At 45.1% G+C, this 16209-nt stretch overlaps 1 protein-coding gene across 2 annotated transcripts; it reads left to right on the top strand.

Annotated features, from left to right (window-relative positions):
• The first annotated feature begins 742 nt into the window (after window positions 1–742).
• LOC308409446 (interferon alpha/beta receptor 2-like) lies at window positions 743–16164 on the top strand. 2 transcript variants are annotated; one of them, XM_080902220.1, is made up of 8 exons: window positions 743–1076; window positions 1476–1593; window positions 2455–2584; window positions 2763–2938; window positions 3038–3183; window positions 3875–4031; window positions 4607–4722; window positions 14077–16164. In XM_080902220.1, exons 2-8 carry the CDS (start codon window positions 1545–1547, stop codon window positions 14623–14625), a joined length of 1323 nt encoding a protein of 440 aa, XP_080758346.1. In that variant the 5' UTR covers window positions 743–1076; window positions 1476–1544; the 3' UTR covers window positions 14626–16164. The 2 variants fall into 2 exon arrangements, with proteins under 2 accessions (XP_080758346.1, XP_080758345.1); XM_080902219.1 differs by having other exon boundaries at window positions 745–1282; window positions 14077–16163.
• Window positions 16165–16209: the final 45 nt, after the last annotated feature.

The following is a 16209-nucleotide window of genomic DNA, read 5'->3' as shown; positions in this document are numbered from 1 at the left end:
CTGCAGTGGTTTGTTGCAGCAGAGTTGTAACATGAAGGCAGTTTATTCCTACATTAGAATGTAAATGGGAACTTTGTAAGGGCAAAGATGGGGGTTAGCACAACTTCCAGAGGGTACAAAATCAGTTTAAAGGCTTATTTTGAGACAAACCTCCAAACCTTTCAATCACATTTGACTGCTGATGTTATTTGTGTGGTTTTTATGTGACCTCTGGAGTTACGGTTCATTTAGAGAAAAGTCACAGGTATATATCAGCCTTTTGTTTTTTAGTGAAGCAAGAACAAGGATTGATGTACACAACATGGCTACAAGATATGCACTTTCAATCAAATAAATAAAATGAGAACTTACTAAACTTCTTTGTGTTAAAAGGTTTCACTGCATTTTTGGTTTTCATAATCTTAAGGGTTTGAAAATAAGAAATAAAATCGTTATTTTATTCCACCGTGGTTTGTTGCTGTGGTTATAAGATGACCTGCTCGTGAAGCGCGTACACGGATATTTAAAACTAAATGTAAACCTCAAATCTAAGGAAAATAACCACAAACTATATCACATGACTTCTCAAAACTACTGGGAGCCTGTCAGGTAAGCGTCCGTGCTTCAACAACATCACGTGATTTCCTATCACCGACTTCCCGCGGTGCTGCATTCATGACCGCCGGTCTAATGAGATCTCGTGAAGAGACGGCGTTATAAACTGTAAAGAAAAAAATATCTATAGATATATATTTGCTACACCCGATTTCAGGGACGATGTCTCGTTAAATCAACTGTGACGGTATATTTTATGGCGTCTGTCCCGTTGTATTTAATGCTGTGTGTCAAACGAAGTTTACACTTTATGATTTGTCAGACTGGTCAACAACAAACTCAAACCGACCGAGTGGGAAATGTTTCTAAGTGTTGTTGCTGTGTCATTGTTGGGTGTGATGTCGCTTTGATCAAAGGAACGGCACAGGAGCAGGAGAGACTTCGCGATTACCGGAGGTCCGTGAAGGCAGCGGGGCGGCAGCAGCGTGTTTCGGTCCTGTGACAGCGCTAACGGAAGCATATCGGGACGCTCACCGGGACAGGTAACACGCTCGGACTCATTGATCGGTTACTACCAGCCTGGAGCTTTGATCTTTTACCAACACAGAGGGTGCTAGCCCGTTAGCCTGTTAGCCCGTTAGCCTGAGATGAGGAGGAATTTCCGGCGAGTGGGCGGTTTGAGAAAAACACGAAAACTTGAATCTGCGGATCAGTGACGCTTCATGGGGGCTTTATCTCTCCGTAACAGGTCAGCAAGTTACACTTATCTCACAGTCTGTACTTACAGGGAAGTCTGAGGCCAAATCAGAGGCTAACAGAACCACGGGGGTGTCAATAAAGGTTTATTTCAATGTCAAAACTTTATTAACTGTGTTTAACTGTAAGACATGAGACAGAAAGTAAAAGCGTGGGTCTGTAACTGCACTTTCATCCCTGCTCAGAAAGGGAAAGCAGCTGCTGTCTGTCCGTTGAGGTGCTGATGGAAGCTCGGCAGATGTGCTCCAGCTGTCATGACCGCTCTCACCTGGATGCTCTCATGGCTGCCTCTGATCCTGCCAGGTGAGCGCGCACTCAGAACCACGTGATCTTGCCTCTGCGTATTTCTGGACTCTCCGTGTCATAGTTCAGGCCGTTTCCTCTGGAAACCACCTGAGTGTCCCGGCTGTGGTCATCCATTCACCGTCCCCTGCTTCCTGTTCCTTTGCCACTGTAAAGGCGTGTTATTCAGTCAGACCTGAGACCATGAAATCATCAGGAAGGAGTTGGCTGAGCCCAGAGTAGGCTGCTCATGTTGTCACAGACTTGTGTCCAATCAGGCTTTTCAGACGTAGAGGCTGCAGCCGTCTTTAGGACACTATATTAGCAACAGTTTGCAGCTCTTCTTTCCAGAGGTTTAGGAGTGTTTATGGGAATTTTGGACCATTCGGATGTTGGACGAGAAGCCCCGGCTCACAGTCGCTAACTCATCCCAAAGGTGTTCTGTCGGGCTGAGGTCAGGACTCTGTGCAGGCAGGTTCTTCCACAGCTCATCCATGTCTTTCTGCACACCGGTGTGCAGCCATGTTGGAACAGCCATCCCCAAACTGTTCCCACAAAGTTGGGACCATGAGATGGTCTGCTGAAGCATGAAGTTCCTTTCCCTGGAATGACTGAGGGTGGGGAGATGTTTGCTGGGTCTTTCTTTCCTCCCACAGTTCCCACACATACAGATCTCAGCTCCTCCCACAGCGTGCACAAAGCTGGAGTTCTGTCAGGCGTAGAAGAGCTGCTGCCTGTTTAATAATTATGTAGAGTGTCCGTGAAGAATAATAATTTTATTGTTTTTCTGCTGACATGTTTCATTTTGTGCTGCGGGTCAGATAACTCATGGTGCTGGTCTCCTGCTGACCTTTGACCTTCCTCTTCCTGTCTGTGTTCCAGCTGTAGGTACCCTCCCAAAGCCCGTCAACATCTCCCTGACATCACTCAACTTCAGTTATATACTGAAATGGGAGGCGGGACCAGGCACACCTCCAGGGGTCTACTATAACGTTGAATACAAATCTGAGAGGTGGGTTTACCTTCACACACTGACAGCTGCAGGTGTGCTGAGTCACCTGGTTGGTACCCTGATGATAGTCTGCGTTGTCTTCAGAGGAGTTCTGACATGTTTCTGGCACATATTGGCTCAGGTGATCACGAACACTTCCTCTGAGATCTGATGTTTCTCTCCTCTCTGGTCATGAAAGGAAACATAGCTGGAACCCGGTGGCCGGCTGTGAGCGTGTGCAGAAGCCTCTGTTTTGTGACTTGACGGCGGCGTTCTCCGTCCTAACGGAGACGTACTTAACAAGGGTTGGAGCTCAGCTGGGAGGCCAGGTCTTTGGAGACCCGAACGAGACCGAGGTCCCATTCAAACCCATCAGTGAGTGTCGAGTCTTCAGCTCCGGAGACGTCACGAGTTTGTTATTTTCAGCCCTCTGAGCCGTGTGTGTGCGTCATGCGTTGTTTCTGATTTCTGCAGAACACCTGAGCCTGCCGCTGCTTAGCGTGGCGCCCAGCGACAGAAGCCTGAGCGTGGATCTTCACCCTCCGCTGGAGCGCCTCAGGCAGAGCTACGACATTCTCCATTACGAGCTCCGGATCAGCAGCAACCCGGATAAGATGGAGGTACATGAGAGAGGGAGACCAATCAGAACCCCCGGTTTGAGTTTCACCTCCGCAAATAAACGGCAAAGACGGCGAGGGTCAAATGTCAACTCAAGCAAAGTATAAGGAGGGAGGAGCCTGGCCTACAGGCCTGACACGGGACTGCGAGTTACCTTTCAAATCACACAACACTAACTCCACTCTGGACCCGCCCACTTCGTGTCGCTGTGGTTATTTTTCCGCTTACTCTCCGTGTCCGCCGCTTCCATTAATGTTTCCATGGTGATCCAGCTGTGGAATTCTGTCCCACTGTTATTACATGTCTCTGAAATGATGCTCGCCGAGCGTCCTCACCAGCTGCCGATGAGCATAAGAGCGTACCTCGCACAGTAACCGTGGTGATACCTGAGCGCTGGCTCGAAGCGTTAGAAACAAGTTTACTTCCTGCTTTCATCTGTTAGCTCTGAGTGGATCTTTATGGCAGTGACGTACTCCTGAACCTCTGGGACAGAAAGTGTGGCCCACGGCTTTCAACGGTTTGAAGTCAGTCATGAGTCCACTCTGATTTATGATAAATGTTTAAATATTTTGCTAAATGTAAAAAGTCTGTAGGCTAAGAGCAGGCGTCACGTGAGAGACCTGCTGCTGTGTCAGTCGGAGTCTGTGTGAGCAGGACGCCTCCTGTGCTGATAATCTGTGCCTGTGTGTGCAGTTCATCAAGACTGAGTCTCTGAAGAGCTATAAGTGGGATCGTTTGGAGCCCGGCAGGCGGTACTGTGTCGCCGTGCGATTCTGCGACGAAATCGAGGACATGTACTCCAACTTCAGCCCGCCTGAGTGTGCTACAGTACCAGCCATCTTCTCTGCAGGTACACACACACACACACACACACACAGTGATTTCAGTTACCTCGCTGTCAGGTGGAAGATGGGTGACGCTAAAGGAGCAGCATCATAAACACTGCTGTTAGCCTGCAGTGTCGTTCAGGGCGTGCGTGTTAATAACTTTACGTCAGGACTCTGTGGAGCTCCACGTTTTTCAAAGCTGTGCCAAGTTTCAGCCCCCTCAGGTTGAACCGTGAGATACAGCGTTTGTGTGTTTGCTTATTTAGTTTTACTCACTGGAAAAATCAAGTGGACACATGGAGGTGACAATAAAAAGCTTTTAGTCCACAACATTCATGCTGAGCTTCTGTTGTGACTGGAAATGGAGGGAATTCCCCGTGAAACACACTTCCCACGCTAACCTCAGCGAATCTGACTGATAAGCAAGTCACGGCTGGAAACAGCAGTGCTAGTACTACCTGTAGTAGTACTAGTACATGTAGTACTACTACAGGTAGTACTACATGTACTGTAGCACGATGTGAACGTTTAAATGTTGCTGTTTTCAGGCTGATGAGACTGATGTTCACCTCTAAACTCGTTGTGTTCCTGCGTGCAGACCCGCTGATCTCGGGCATGTTGTGCTCGTTGGTGATCATCGTCACGTTCTGCATCTTCATGCTGATCTCGACCGGGTTCATCTGTCTGAGACGGAGGCTGCTGCCGTCGGTTCTGGTAAGTTCAGAGTCAGAGCATCACACGCTGAACACGTCACCAAAGGAAGACGATTTATTCTAGCATCTGATTCCTTCAGGTTTCAGTCGTCAGCGCTCGTGTCTGATGTTCGACCTTTGTTGTTGTTTCACAGTTTCAAAGAACGCCATCGCGATGCGTGTGACAAGTGGCTCTTATTTTGAAAGTTCAGTTGTTTTCAGTTATAAAATAAAGTTTCCATCCTGTACCCGCACCGCTAACTGGACCTGACCCTTCAGCATCCAGCAGCAAACGGGTCAGAGGTCCTGAGTTTGAGCCTTTGAAGCGAACTCGAGGACGCTGGTTCATGAGAACGTGATACGATCGTGCTGTGATAGTCACGTAGTTTCAGTCTCACTCCTGTCACTTCTCATTGCTTCATCACAGCAAAGTGTTTTCCACGCGAACAGATCCGCGTGTCTAAAGCACCAGAACGATCTCAGCAGAAATATTCCCGTTGATCTGCAGAGAACACGAGTGGGAACGTGTGAAGAGTTCTTTCTTTCTGTGGTTTCACATCTCTGTCATCTCACATCCTTTGATGCGTGTGAAGCATAAATCTGAGTGCAGATTACACCATCAGATGCTTTAACAGGACTCTAATGTGGTGGAATCGCCCAGGGTCGGGCTCTCTGCTACAGATGGAGTCGCAGGCCAAACAGTTAACGTGCTGTTTGCTGTTTGTGGTCGAGCGGCGAGCGCTCAGCGTTTTCTGAGTAAAGACACAGGAAGAAACAGCAGCAGGTGGAAACTCTGCCAGAGCTGCGGTTGTACAAACAAAGAGAGACAGCTGCACAGACTCAGGACGCTGCTAAAGAGCTCGCGCACACAGTCAGAGCGTGCAGGCAGGATGTGCTTCGAGAGGTGAAACACAGCCATGTTTTGACAGCTCGTACCGCAGTGAAATCCCATTTGCTCCCAGTCACAGCAGCGCTGAGACCCGCTCGGCTGCTCGGTCACCGAGCCGCTAATCGCTCCGTTCATAACGTGCCGTGTTATTCCTGGTGTGGAGATGCCAGCAAACAACTTTTAATACTCCTGCATCGGCACGAGCCGTCCATGTTTAAAGCGCTCACCAGACTGAAGTGTAATGTTTGTCCACAGAGATCTCACAGTGATTCAGTTTCACAGTGTCTCACGTCCCTCTGGTCACATTTCAGACGCTTCATGATCAAAGTAATGTTTTCATATCAGGGCTGAGAGCTCAGAGCTGGAACGCAGGAAGACCCCGACCCCGGCCCGCTCTCCGTGCAGTGTTCAAAAGCTGCTTTTAAGTTTGGCTTTATTTTCTGCTTTGACCTCGAGCCTGCACTCAAACGTTGGCCACCCCTCTGAGGTGAAAGCAGAGCAGCGTTTCTGTGGTGTTGTGAGTGAGTGTTGTTTATCTGAAAGTTGAACGTCTTCGCCGTGTATCCGGGACTCCGGTGTACCCCAGGGTAGGGTTCTCGGCTCATTGTTCTTCTGAGTTTATCACAACCCGAAGCAGCAGAACGCCGGCCAGCGGCTGCTTCCTCTGTGCACAGGAAATGTTATCACATAAAAAACTGGTGAATATTTAAAAATGTGGCCTGAGGAGCCGCTGGTTCAGTTTGGCTTTGAACCCAGTGTAGAAATGTTCATCTGGGTTTATTCTTGGTGTTGTCGTTCTGCGGTGTTTGCTGATATATGTCTGTGTTGGCGTCTTGGCTGAAGTTGCTATGGAGACTTGGTGACGTGAGTCTCAGAGCAGAGGCTGTCCTGCACAGGGAAACACTTCGCATCAGGAAGTCTTCTCTGTTACCTGCTGTGAGTCGTTATCTCGTCTTCTCACGTGATTATTTATCTGTAACCACCTGTTTGCTGGGATCTAAAGGTCGTGTGGTTTATGAGCATGAATGAACCCCGGGCTTATTTATTTATTTTTGCATTGTCTCTTTTATTGAGAGAAAGCAATTGAACACTTTTACACTGTCTTTGCTTTCACATTTTTAAACTTACAATTGAAAAGAAAAAAGAGGGAAAAAAGACTTGGGTAAGGGAGTAGCAGCAGGCAAGTTAGCATCACATGATTGTCAACTCGGGGCTTCAATGTAAAAAAAAATAAGAAAGCATGGTTCATAAAATAAAAAATAAAAATCACACCTCACAGGCTTAACGTATTCTGTAGGAAGTATCCCTCTGAAGTTTAAGAGAAAATGACAATTTTCCATCGTATAGATCTCTGGTACAGAATGTTTTCCATCTTCCATCGTTGGTGGTTCAGGCGTAAGCCATTTCCTCGAGGCTTTTTACTCGTGGCCAGTAGGATATACAAGAGTCTTCTATCATTAGAGTTCAATTCATCCACTGGTGTGTTACACAGAAATATGGTCTCAAAGGAAAAACAAATGAAAACACATTTTGTAGATGTTCGTGGATTAGTGCTGGTGACTAACTTTGCAATCCCAAAAGATTTGGAAACGGTTAGCTCCATCTCGCCCACATCTCCAACAAGTGTCGCAGTTCCCCGATATCTTTGCTGAGCAGGGCTGATGAAAACTCTCGTAATGATTTTACAGCAGAACTCACGGCAAACACTGGACCCGGTGGTAGCCCACTGTGTCATGCAACACTCCTCTGTAATCGACAGGTTACCTTCTTTTCCCCACATTGCTTTCATATACAGAGAGCTGTGGTTTTTACACTGCAGGATGCTCTTATATCGTTTGGAAGTAATTTTTCTTTGCGCTCCAGATTTGGTTAATGATAAAAATGTTTCTACAAACTGTAATTCGTTTAGGTTCACTTTTAAGTTTTGATTAAAATAATTTCTGGCCTGTAGAAATCTAAAGAAGTCGTCTGAGCCTAAATCATGTTTGCTCCTTTCAAAGCTTTGAAATGCCTCCTTGTGGACGAATGAATAATAATTAGTTATACCTTTTCAAATCCAGTTCTTGAATCTATTATCGTACTGATTCGGGGAAAATCTGAATCACATGCTCACCATCAAAGCTTAGAGGCAAATTCTGATGACTTCTTTCAGAGCAGATGTGATTATTTGTAGTATGGGTTCATCTGCCATGTCTGTTTTGTTCTGTAACTTTATGTCCGATATTAAAGCTGTAACTGGTTTTCCTTCAACATCTTTCCATCCGGCGGTGTAATCTGGACAGCAGAGACATATCAGTGGTCTTAGCTGAGCTGCGCAGTAATATTCTCGTAGACAAGGAAGCCCACGACCTCCCTTTTCTTTCTTTAGTTGGAGCGTTTATATTTAACTCGAGCTTTTTTCCCGTTCCAGATGTGTTTTGACAATATTCTTACAATATTCAATATAAAGACTGAAACAAATACAGGGAAGAATATTTAATCTAACTGATTCGATCCTGGAGTGCAGAGACGGATTGGTATTCCATCTTTGTCTGTCTGATTGTATAGATTCATTTAGCGGGGCATAGTTGGCATTGAACATTTTGGTGACGTCACGATGTATTACCACCCTAGGTACCTAATGCTATCTACATCCCACTTCCATTTATAGCGATTCTTAATTTCAACTGGTGGTTCATAGTTTAAAGTTAATACCTGCATTTACATTAACCTTGTATCCTGAAAAAGAGCCGTACTCTGATAGCATCTCCATGCCCGGGCTTATTTTAAAGATGAGCTCCTGTTAACGTGTCGGTGAGTGCCGTGTGACTCGTCGTCACCTTTAGTTTGTGAAACCTTGAATTCATCTGAGTATTTTCTTCGTGCAGACAGCGTGCTGGGATGGAGCAGCTGTGGGCGTCCTTACAGTTAACCTTTTTAATATTTGTAGTGTCTCATGCGAACGGGGGGATCAGCAGACGCTTTTCATGAAATAGATGCAGTTTCATGTTCCATTATTAACTGCCTTTAGTTAACCAAGATGCAGAGGGGGCTTTCCCCTGCTGTGTGACCAACAAACCAAACATGAAATTTGGAGGGTTTGGGTGCTCACCAACAGTTTTTTCCAAAACACGGCGCCGTGCCCAGCTCTCTGTCACACCGCACTTCTTTTAATGTGATTCAGCTACGTTTCCACTGCTAGGAAACACGCAAAGGCCACGCGAGCAGATGAAGCGCTCACAGCCCACAAAGGTCTGTTCAGCACTTCGACCGTAACACCGAGCTCAGTTTGCTCGTAAAGCCGAGGTGAAGCCGAGATGAGCCAAGGTGAGCCTCTAACTCCAGGGATGAACTAGATGAACACGCAACATTTCAATTTTCATTTTAAAACGGATCTTCAGGCTCGTTGTGTTCGCTCGCCTCTCACAAAACACGTCATTTGCTTCTTTTGCTAAATCTACAAAAAAATGAAAAAACACAGTTTGACCTGAAATAGTGGCACCAACAGCTGTTAGCTGGAAACTACATTGTAGCCACAGCTGCCCTGGGGCGCACTGGCAGAGGCAGTGACTAATGGGAATATTTCTGGGGGTCTCCTTCGCACACTCAGATCTTTGCACCTGACGTGTTTAAACCAGGGCTCTAGAGTGCGACTAATTTTTCAGTGGTGCGACTAAAAAAAATATTTGGTTGCACCTGTGCGACCAACTGTTCGGGTAGCAAAAAAAAAAAATCTGCAACCTTCCCTGTGGTCAACAACAGACACACATTTTGCCCCTATCGTGGACTAAACCAATCAGAGATAGTCAGGGGCGGGACCTCTCTGATTGGCCGTGGTCCAGTTGAAAGTGCAGGTGGAAGTGGGAGGTGAGTAGCTTGAATAAAGGATATCAATTCATTAAATCCTGACTTTTAAATAACTGTGTTTTGCCAGAAACGGCAGATTCTCAGATTAAAGCTCACAAAACCATTTCAACAACAACCAAACAGCAGATGAGAGCAGGTACACGGACTCCACACAAAGACGTAAACACAGACCGACGCATCAGGATCAGCTTTGTCTTTCTCGGCTTTCTCACCCGACGGCCCGCAGACGGACACGCTGTCGGAGCTCAGCGATCCTGATGCGTCCGGTCCGCGCTGTGTTCACGTCTTTTTGCGCTGATTCTGAGCTGCAGGTTTTGTCTCTCCAGCCAAAATCCACCGAGCCAGCAGCAAAAGAAGCAGCAAACTGCGCTTCACATTTGATCAATGTCGTCATGAATTTTGCTGTTTTGCTTCCACGACTATTAAAATCACACTTCATGCACAGCTAGCTTTCTCCATCTCTCTCTGTGCTTCAAGAACAGTTTCCCGTCTCCAATCTCTGTTTTCTGTATTATTCATTGGCTTATTACCCACCAGTCTACCGCTGTTTACAGCGCTGTGGCTGCTGTCTTTTTCTTTTTCACTTAAATGACCTCGGACAAGAAAGCCTGTTTTTTCTGTTGTTCAATACTGAAGAAATTTAAACTTTATATGCAGAAGATTGTAGAATATTTTTAAGGTTTTCTGCTATAAAAAGCCAGACCAGGAAAATCTCCTTCATGTTTTTCTGTTTTATTCTCAGTTACTTTCACACAAAGGCATCTGCTGTGATGTTCACAATTCTGATGAAGTCAGTGCTGATAAATGATCAGAATTATAATATTTCTGACTGTCTGAGGCAAAGTTGAATCGAATCGGGACTTTGAAAACCGGAATCGAATGGATTATAGAAATCAGTGATGATACGCAGCCCTAGTGAGCAGCCTAGGCACGACAGACGTGGATGTAGCTGTAATAGGAAAAGAACTATTGCTAACTTTTCTGTTAAGGCCTGATCCTTCTGAAATTCATAGCCAGTGCTCTGACACGGTGCCATCAATCTTTGAATGCTGAAAAAGCACAGTGTATCCAGAAAAACACATTATATTATATCAATTATTATAAAATTTGTGCACCAGCACGCCCATGGCAAAAAGTTAGTCTAGAGCCCTGTAAAGGAACGTTTTTAAAATATATTTGACATTTAACTCTGACCAATGAATAAAAAGGCGTCTAACTCCAGGGATGAACTAGATCAGGGGTCGGCAACCCTGGGCACGCGTGGCACAGCTGGCACGCGAAGGGTTAACTGATGGCACAACCATAGCTGGACTGGTGATTATTCGTTTTTATGGGCTGATGGGGTTTTTTTGGGGTTTTTTTTTGGGGGGGGGGGGGGGGGGGTTGTAACGGTATAAACAATGAAAGGTGGATTGGCCAGATGCTGGCAGATGTGTAACAATAACTGGCTGTGGCGGAGCTTCCACAGAGGCCAGCAGGTGGATGAGAGAAAGGGGAGGCAGGAGGAGGAGAGACCCGAGGCGGCCGGTCCGAGTGTCAGGTGAACTTCAGGTAAGAAGTTATGACCTGCAGTCCATCTGGGTCAGATATAAACCAAGTTTAGGTGGAGTTTATTTTAGTTATGCTGACTTTATACAGTCAGTTACAATAACTCGTACTGCTACTAGCTAGCATGACGGAGTTTCTGTACAGCTGCGTGGGTGCTTTGTATGAAACGCCAGGACTGCCATAATGAATTAATTAAACCATGAAATGATTAATTAAATAAATATTTTGGACACATTTAATTAATTCATTTTGGCACAGTTGACTCCTTCGGGTCTCACCATGAAATAATTTTATCTGTCAGCCTCACCCATCAAACTCAGGGGGCGGGGCTAACGCTGATCGAGTCAAAACCATTGCTTTGGCCTGGTGGCCATTGTTTCTAGCACACAACAACCGGCATGTGGAAGCTAACAGAACTGAGCTTTGAAAAACCCTGTTTGTGTGTCACCAAATACCGTTTTAATATTTTTTTAGCCGAGAATGTAGTGGTTTAATCTTCATGTGTCTGGTCGGTTTGTCAAGATACAGCCTCTTTGCAAAAGTGCTTCGATGATGTCGGAGATGTCTGCCCAGTCTCACGGCAAAGCGTGGGATAGACCCGCTCGCCTCGCAAGCAATCCCACCGACAAAGCGCAGGCCCCGGTACACAGCTGTAGTAACCCCCGCTGACTTCTTTTACTGAGGTTATATTTATCGGTGTTTTATTTCCTGATGTTCTTATGTGTCCTACGTGTTTCAGTCGCTAATTCTGAATTATAACTAACATTAAAAACATGTTTAAAGAGGAGAGAGAGCAAATAAATCTGTTTAACATCTGATCTTTGGGTTTTTGTTCAGTAATCAGCGTGACCTGTGTATAAACACATAAAAGAGATAACGTTGGTGTTTCCGTCATGTAGTAACTGCTGGCTTTAACTGTACAAAGGTTGTTCGACACTATGAAACACATACAGACTTCATGATGTTCGGCTAATATTTTTATTGTGAATATTAATCATGAGGGTAAACGGCCCTGTACACCACGGAGCGAGGTCAGCATGTCCACGATATCCTCAGCTCCATGAGTTAACACAGAGTTTCCCAGCTGACTAATCTAACGGTCATCTACGAATATGTCACGGCTCATATCAGTATGATTTTACAGAAAATCATCCGTATTACTGCCAACTATTCCAGAGACGTGAAAATCTACAGCATAAAGAACACAAACATATAGCAACACTGTAACAGAGATGAAGCGTCAGTTTGTCCAGATCAAAGTGGAATGAAAGTGATTGGTTGAACAGGTGTGATCTGTGTTTTCTGCGTTTTCACCAGCGTAAGAGACTCAGCAGCAGATTAGAATAACAGTTACACATTTAATAAATCACCAAATGAGTACACGCAAGAAACGAGCAAGCCTGTTCGGACAGTCTGAGTTTGTGTTCCCTCAGCTGCAGACCACGCGCCGGTAGAATTGCACATAAATCTAAATGTTGATAAGAACAGAACGTGTAGGTGGAGACTAAGACCAGAAAGTTGTATCAACCCTAAAAGAGGATATAAGATATTTGAACGAGGTGAACGTTGGATCTACGGACAGGCTGGCCATTGTATGCGATGCTTTGAAGGCATGAATTCATGGAAAGGAATAGATGGATGGATTCCCGGCAGAATTTTATCATAAATTTATAGATGTGCTATAACTGAAGTATTACATGAAGCTTTTGAATTTGGACGACTCCCTGCAAGTTTTAATCAGGCAGTAATGTCACTAATTCCAAAAGGCGACAAGGATTTAACTGATCCAGGTAATTACAGACCGATAAGTTGAATCAATGTGGATCACAAAATTCTATCAAAGTTTTAGCAAAGAGGTTGGAGGTTGTACTAGCACAAAGTATTCATCAAGATCAAGAAGGGTTTATCAAGAATAGAGCTGCGTCTGATAATATGAAGAGATTACTACACCTGCTGTGGCTGAATAGAAATAACACAAATCCTGTGTTTGCTATATCTTTAGATGCACAGAAAGCTTGTGATAGGGTGGAGTGGAACTTCCTGTTCACAGCCCTGGAAAAGTTTGGAATAGGTGACAATTTTTGCAGATGGATTAGAGCCATGTACTCGGGGCCAGAAGCAGATGGGGTACTTTCTCCTTTTTTTTAGCATTTCCAGATCAACACGTCAAGGATGCAGTTTAAGCCCATTGCTATCTTTTTAGAGCCATTAGCTATTCACATCAGAGAAAATGCAGAGATTAAAGGTGTATTCGGGGAGGCAGAGAACACAGATTGTTCCTATAACCAGATGATGTTCTGGTATTAAACCAAGACCCAACTAATTCTATCACAACACTATAAGAGGTGATTAATACATACTTAATGTTTTCAGGGTACAAAATGAATTGGCATAAATCAGAGGCGATGTCGGTTTCCCAGGCTTGTAGTCATAACTTAATATCGGGCTTTAACTTTAAGTGGGTGGACAAAGGAATGAAGTACCTTGGAATTGAACTGAACCCAAATGTTGAAGATATTATGACTAACAGTGTGGGAAAATTATTAAACAAGATCAATAAAAACTTGGGTAAATGGAGTAAACTAAATTTATTTAACTAAATTATCAGAGACTGTAACACCTAGTCTTTTTACTGAATCGGCTGTCCCAACCCAAAAAAGAAGGGGGGCTGGCCCTATTATAGCATCTCTTTTGAAATGGCTAGATTAGGCAAACATTGCGCAGGGAAAAACAATATAGATTGGATTTTAATAGAACAAGAGCTTGCATATCCAATCACACCAATTGATATTTTATCACAAAAAGTAAATAATGAGGGTAAGACGCAAAACCCTATTTGGAAATTTTCAAAACGGTATGGTTGGAAGTGCATGTTATAAAATGCAACATCTAATAAATACTTTCATTATTAAAAAAACAGCAGAGGTGTTGATCACAGGTGTAAAGTATTAAAACAGGAATGCAGTATTAGTATTTATACTTGTGTCCCTCCAGCACAGAGTACTTTAAATCTCAGTGTACTTCGGCCCGGTGTTTAATGTCAGCACGTCTGATTGGTTCATGTTATTGACTGTTCAGCTCTCTCTTTGTCAGACGACCATCCATCACCTGGAGGAGGCGGGGCTCAACGATCCCTGCATCATCTCCCCACTGAACATTGAGCAGACGGCGCCCTCTGCAGGCAAGAAGGGAAGCAGCTGCTCCTCCTCGGACGAGAGTGATGAGGAGAGTGAGACGGAGAGCACAGGAGGGGCGTACACACAGCGGGCGGGCACGAACCTCCTCTCCTCTTCATCCTCTTCATCATCATCTTTGACTCAGCCCAAACCACCGCCTGTTGTCTCCTCCAATCAGGAGCCGTACTCTCAGCGCAATGCCCTGATTTCAACAGGAAGTCCTTCCAGAGCTGGGCTAGAGCTGAGGAGCTGTGGAGGAAGACCTAAGGAGGAAGAGGAGAAGGATGTGAACCTCCTCACATTAACTTTCGGCAGGGTGGAACAGGAGGAAGAGGAGGAGAAAAAATCAGACTTCATTGTGGAGGAGGTGGCGTTTGACTCAGTGCTCGGCGAGGAGGGCGCCACAGAAACTGTTCATGATGAAGAGGAGGAGGTCTGTGGATACATGGGGCGCTCGGGTATCTGACAGAGCTCTTTAAGGTGCCTGGTTATCAGGTCCACGTCTGGGTTCATGTGGGCCAGGGTTTGAAATGTTTTCATTTTCCCTCCAGCAGCAGCGGCGCAGACGTCGGCCATTTTTATTCTAACGTGTAGGTTCTCACCTCTTTGCTGATATTACTTATTTGAATCTGTCCGTCCGCTGAAGTCCAGAGATCGTCTCATTGTTTCAGGTTCTATTAATAAGTGTGAGACACCCGCTGATGCAGGAGGTCCAGGACGTCCGTCCCTGCTGCGTCTCTGGAGATGGCGACTCAGCCGCCTCTAATGGCTAACGTGAGGTTAGCATCTGGTCTCCGCGGTGAGCAGCTAGAGGACGTCCCGTGTTAGGGAGGCGATCTATCTAAATCTCATGTTCCTGTTAGACTTTAGGTTTTCTGTGGACCAGTTCTGAGCAGGTTTATTTTTATCTCTTATTTTAAATAAAAACCAGTTTGTTTGTTTTGTCAACACACAGCTGTGTTTGTTGGGCATTCCCAAACTCCGTCACGTAAGCATCCCAGTGCCCGGGTCGAACTCTAACCCACACCGAGTCTGAACAAAATGTTTCGTATTCAGCCGTGCTTTGGATTATTACTCATGTTTGCATCATGTGATTAAAGCAGAAGGCAGTTAAAGAGCCTCTTTGTTCACCTGTGGGGGGGACGGTGGGGAACAGGGAGGCTTGGCTTTACACTGAGAAAGACCTGCAGCGACACCTGGTGGACTTGCTTCAGTATGGCAGGCGTAATGACCCGGGCGTCTTCTGGATCGACTTCTTCCCCTTTGGACAATAACGTCTCTCATCTGCAGACTTTGTCCATCAGCACTGAAACTCTGACGTTTGTAAAATGTTTGGTTACTGTGATGTGTCTGTGCTCAGAGCTGCTCCTCTGAGCGCTGGTTGCGTAACCAGCTCCGTTAGTTTTAGTTTTTATTCTTGTTGGTGACAGTAAAACAAACTGAAGCACAACAGAAAAACAGAATCGTAACAAACTGAAGTCATTTCCTGTATGTTTCATGTCAGTGACGATTAGTTTCTTTTTCCTGTAAGGACCTCTGTAATCAGTGACGTAGAGCTGATTATCTCTGAATCAATCTGATTGATTGTTGCTGTTGGTTTTTGTCCCTCTGGTCTCTGGTGGGCACTGCTGGACATTTTTTATGATTTTTAATGTTTTAATCAGGAAGAAATAATCTGACAGCAGATGAAATGACTTGATTCTTATGTGTGTCTAAAGGCAGCGACTGTTATTATGGGCACGTCTGTGTCTGAACTCTTCATCGTGTCTGATCATGAACGTGTCTGCAGTGAATCAGCGTCACACAGCCTGCTTATTCGCTTATTTCCATTTACATAAAGCACATCATACCTCTGTAATGCACTCATACAACTTATTCAAACAGTGTAATCACAACATGTTTGTGCCATTTTTGCATGTTTGTATTCACAGTAGCCAACGTTGAGCCATTTCATTTCTATATTGATCAAAAACAACAAGAAGCCTCAGATGTTTTTGTACAGAGTCGCGCTTCAAACCAATAAAGGTCTGAGACGGTGCTGCTGGCGTCC

This window comes from Rhamphochromis sp. 'chilingali', assembly GCF_963969265.1.
Source record: "Rhamphochromis sp. 'chilingali' genome assembly, chromosome: 14".
Classification (NCBI taxonomy): Eukaryota; Metazoa; Chordata; class Actinopteri; order Cichliformes; family Cichlidae; genus Rhamphochromis; species Rhamphochromis sp. 'chilingali'.
Note: the sequence above shows the minus strand (reverse complement) of the source record. Positions and strands in the feature narration are given on the sequence as shown.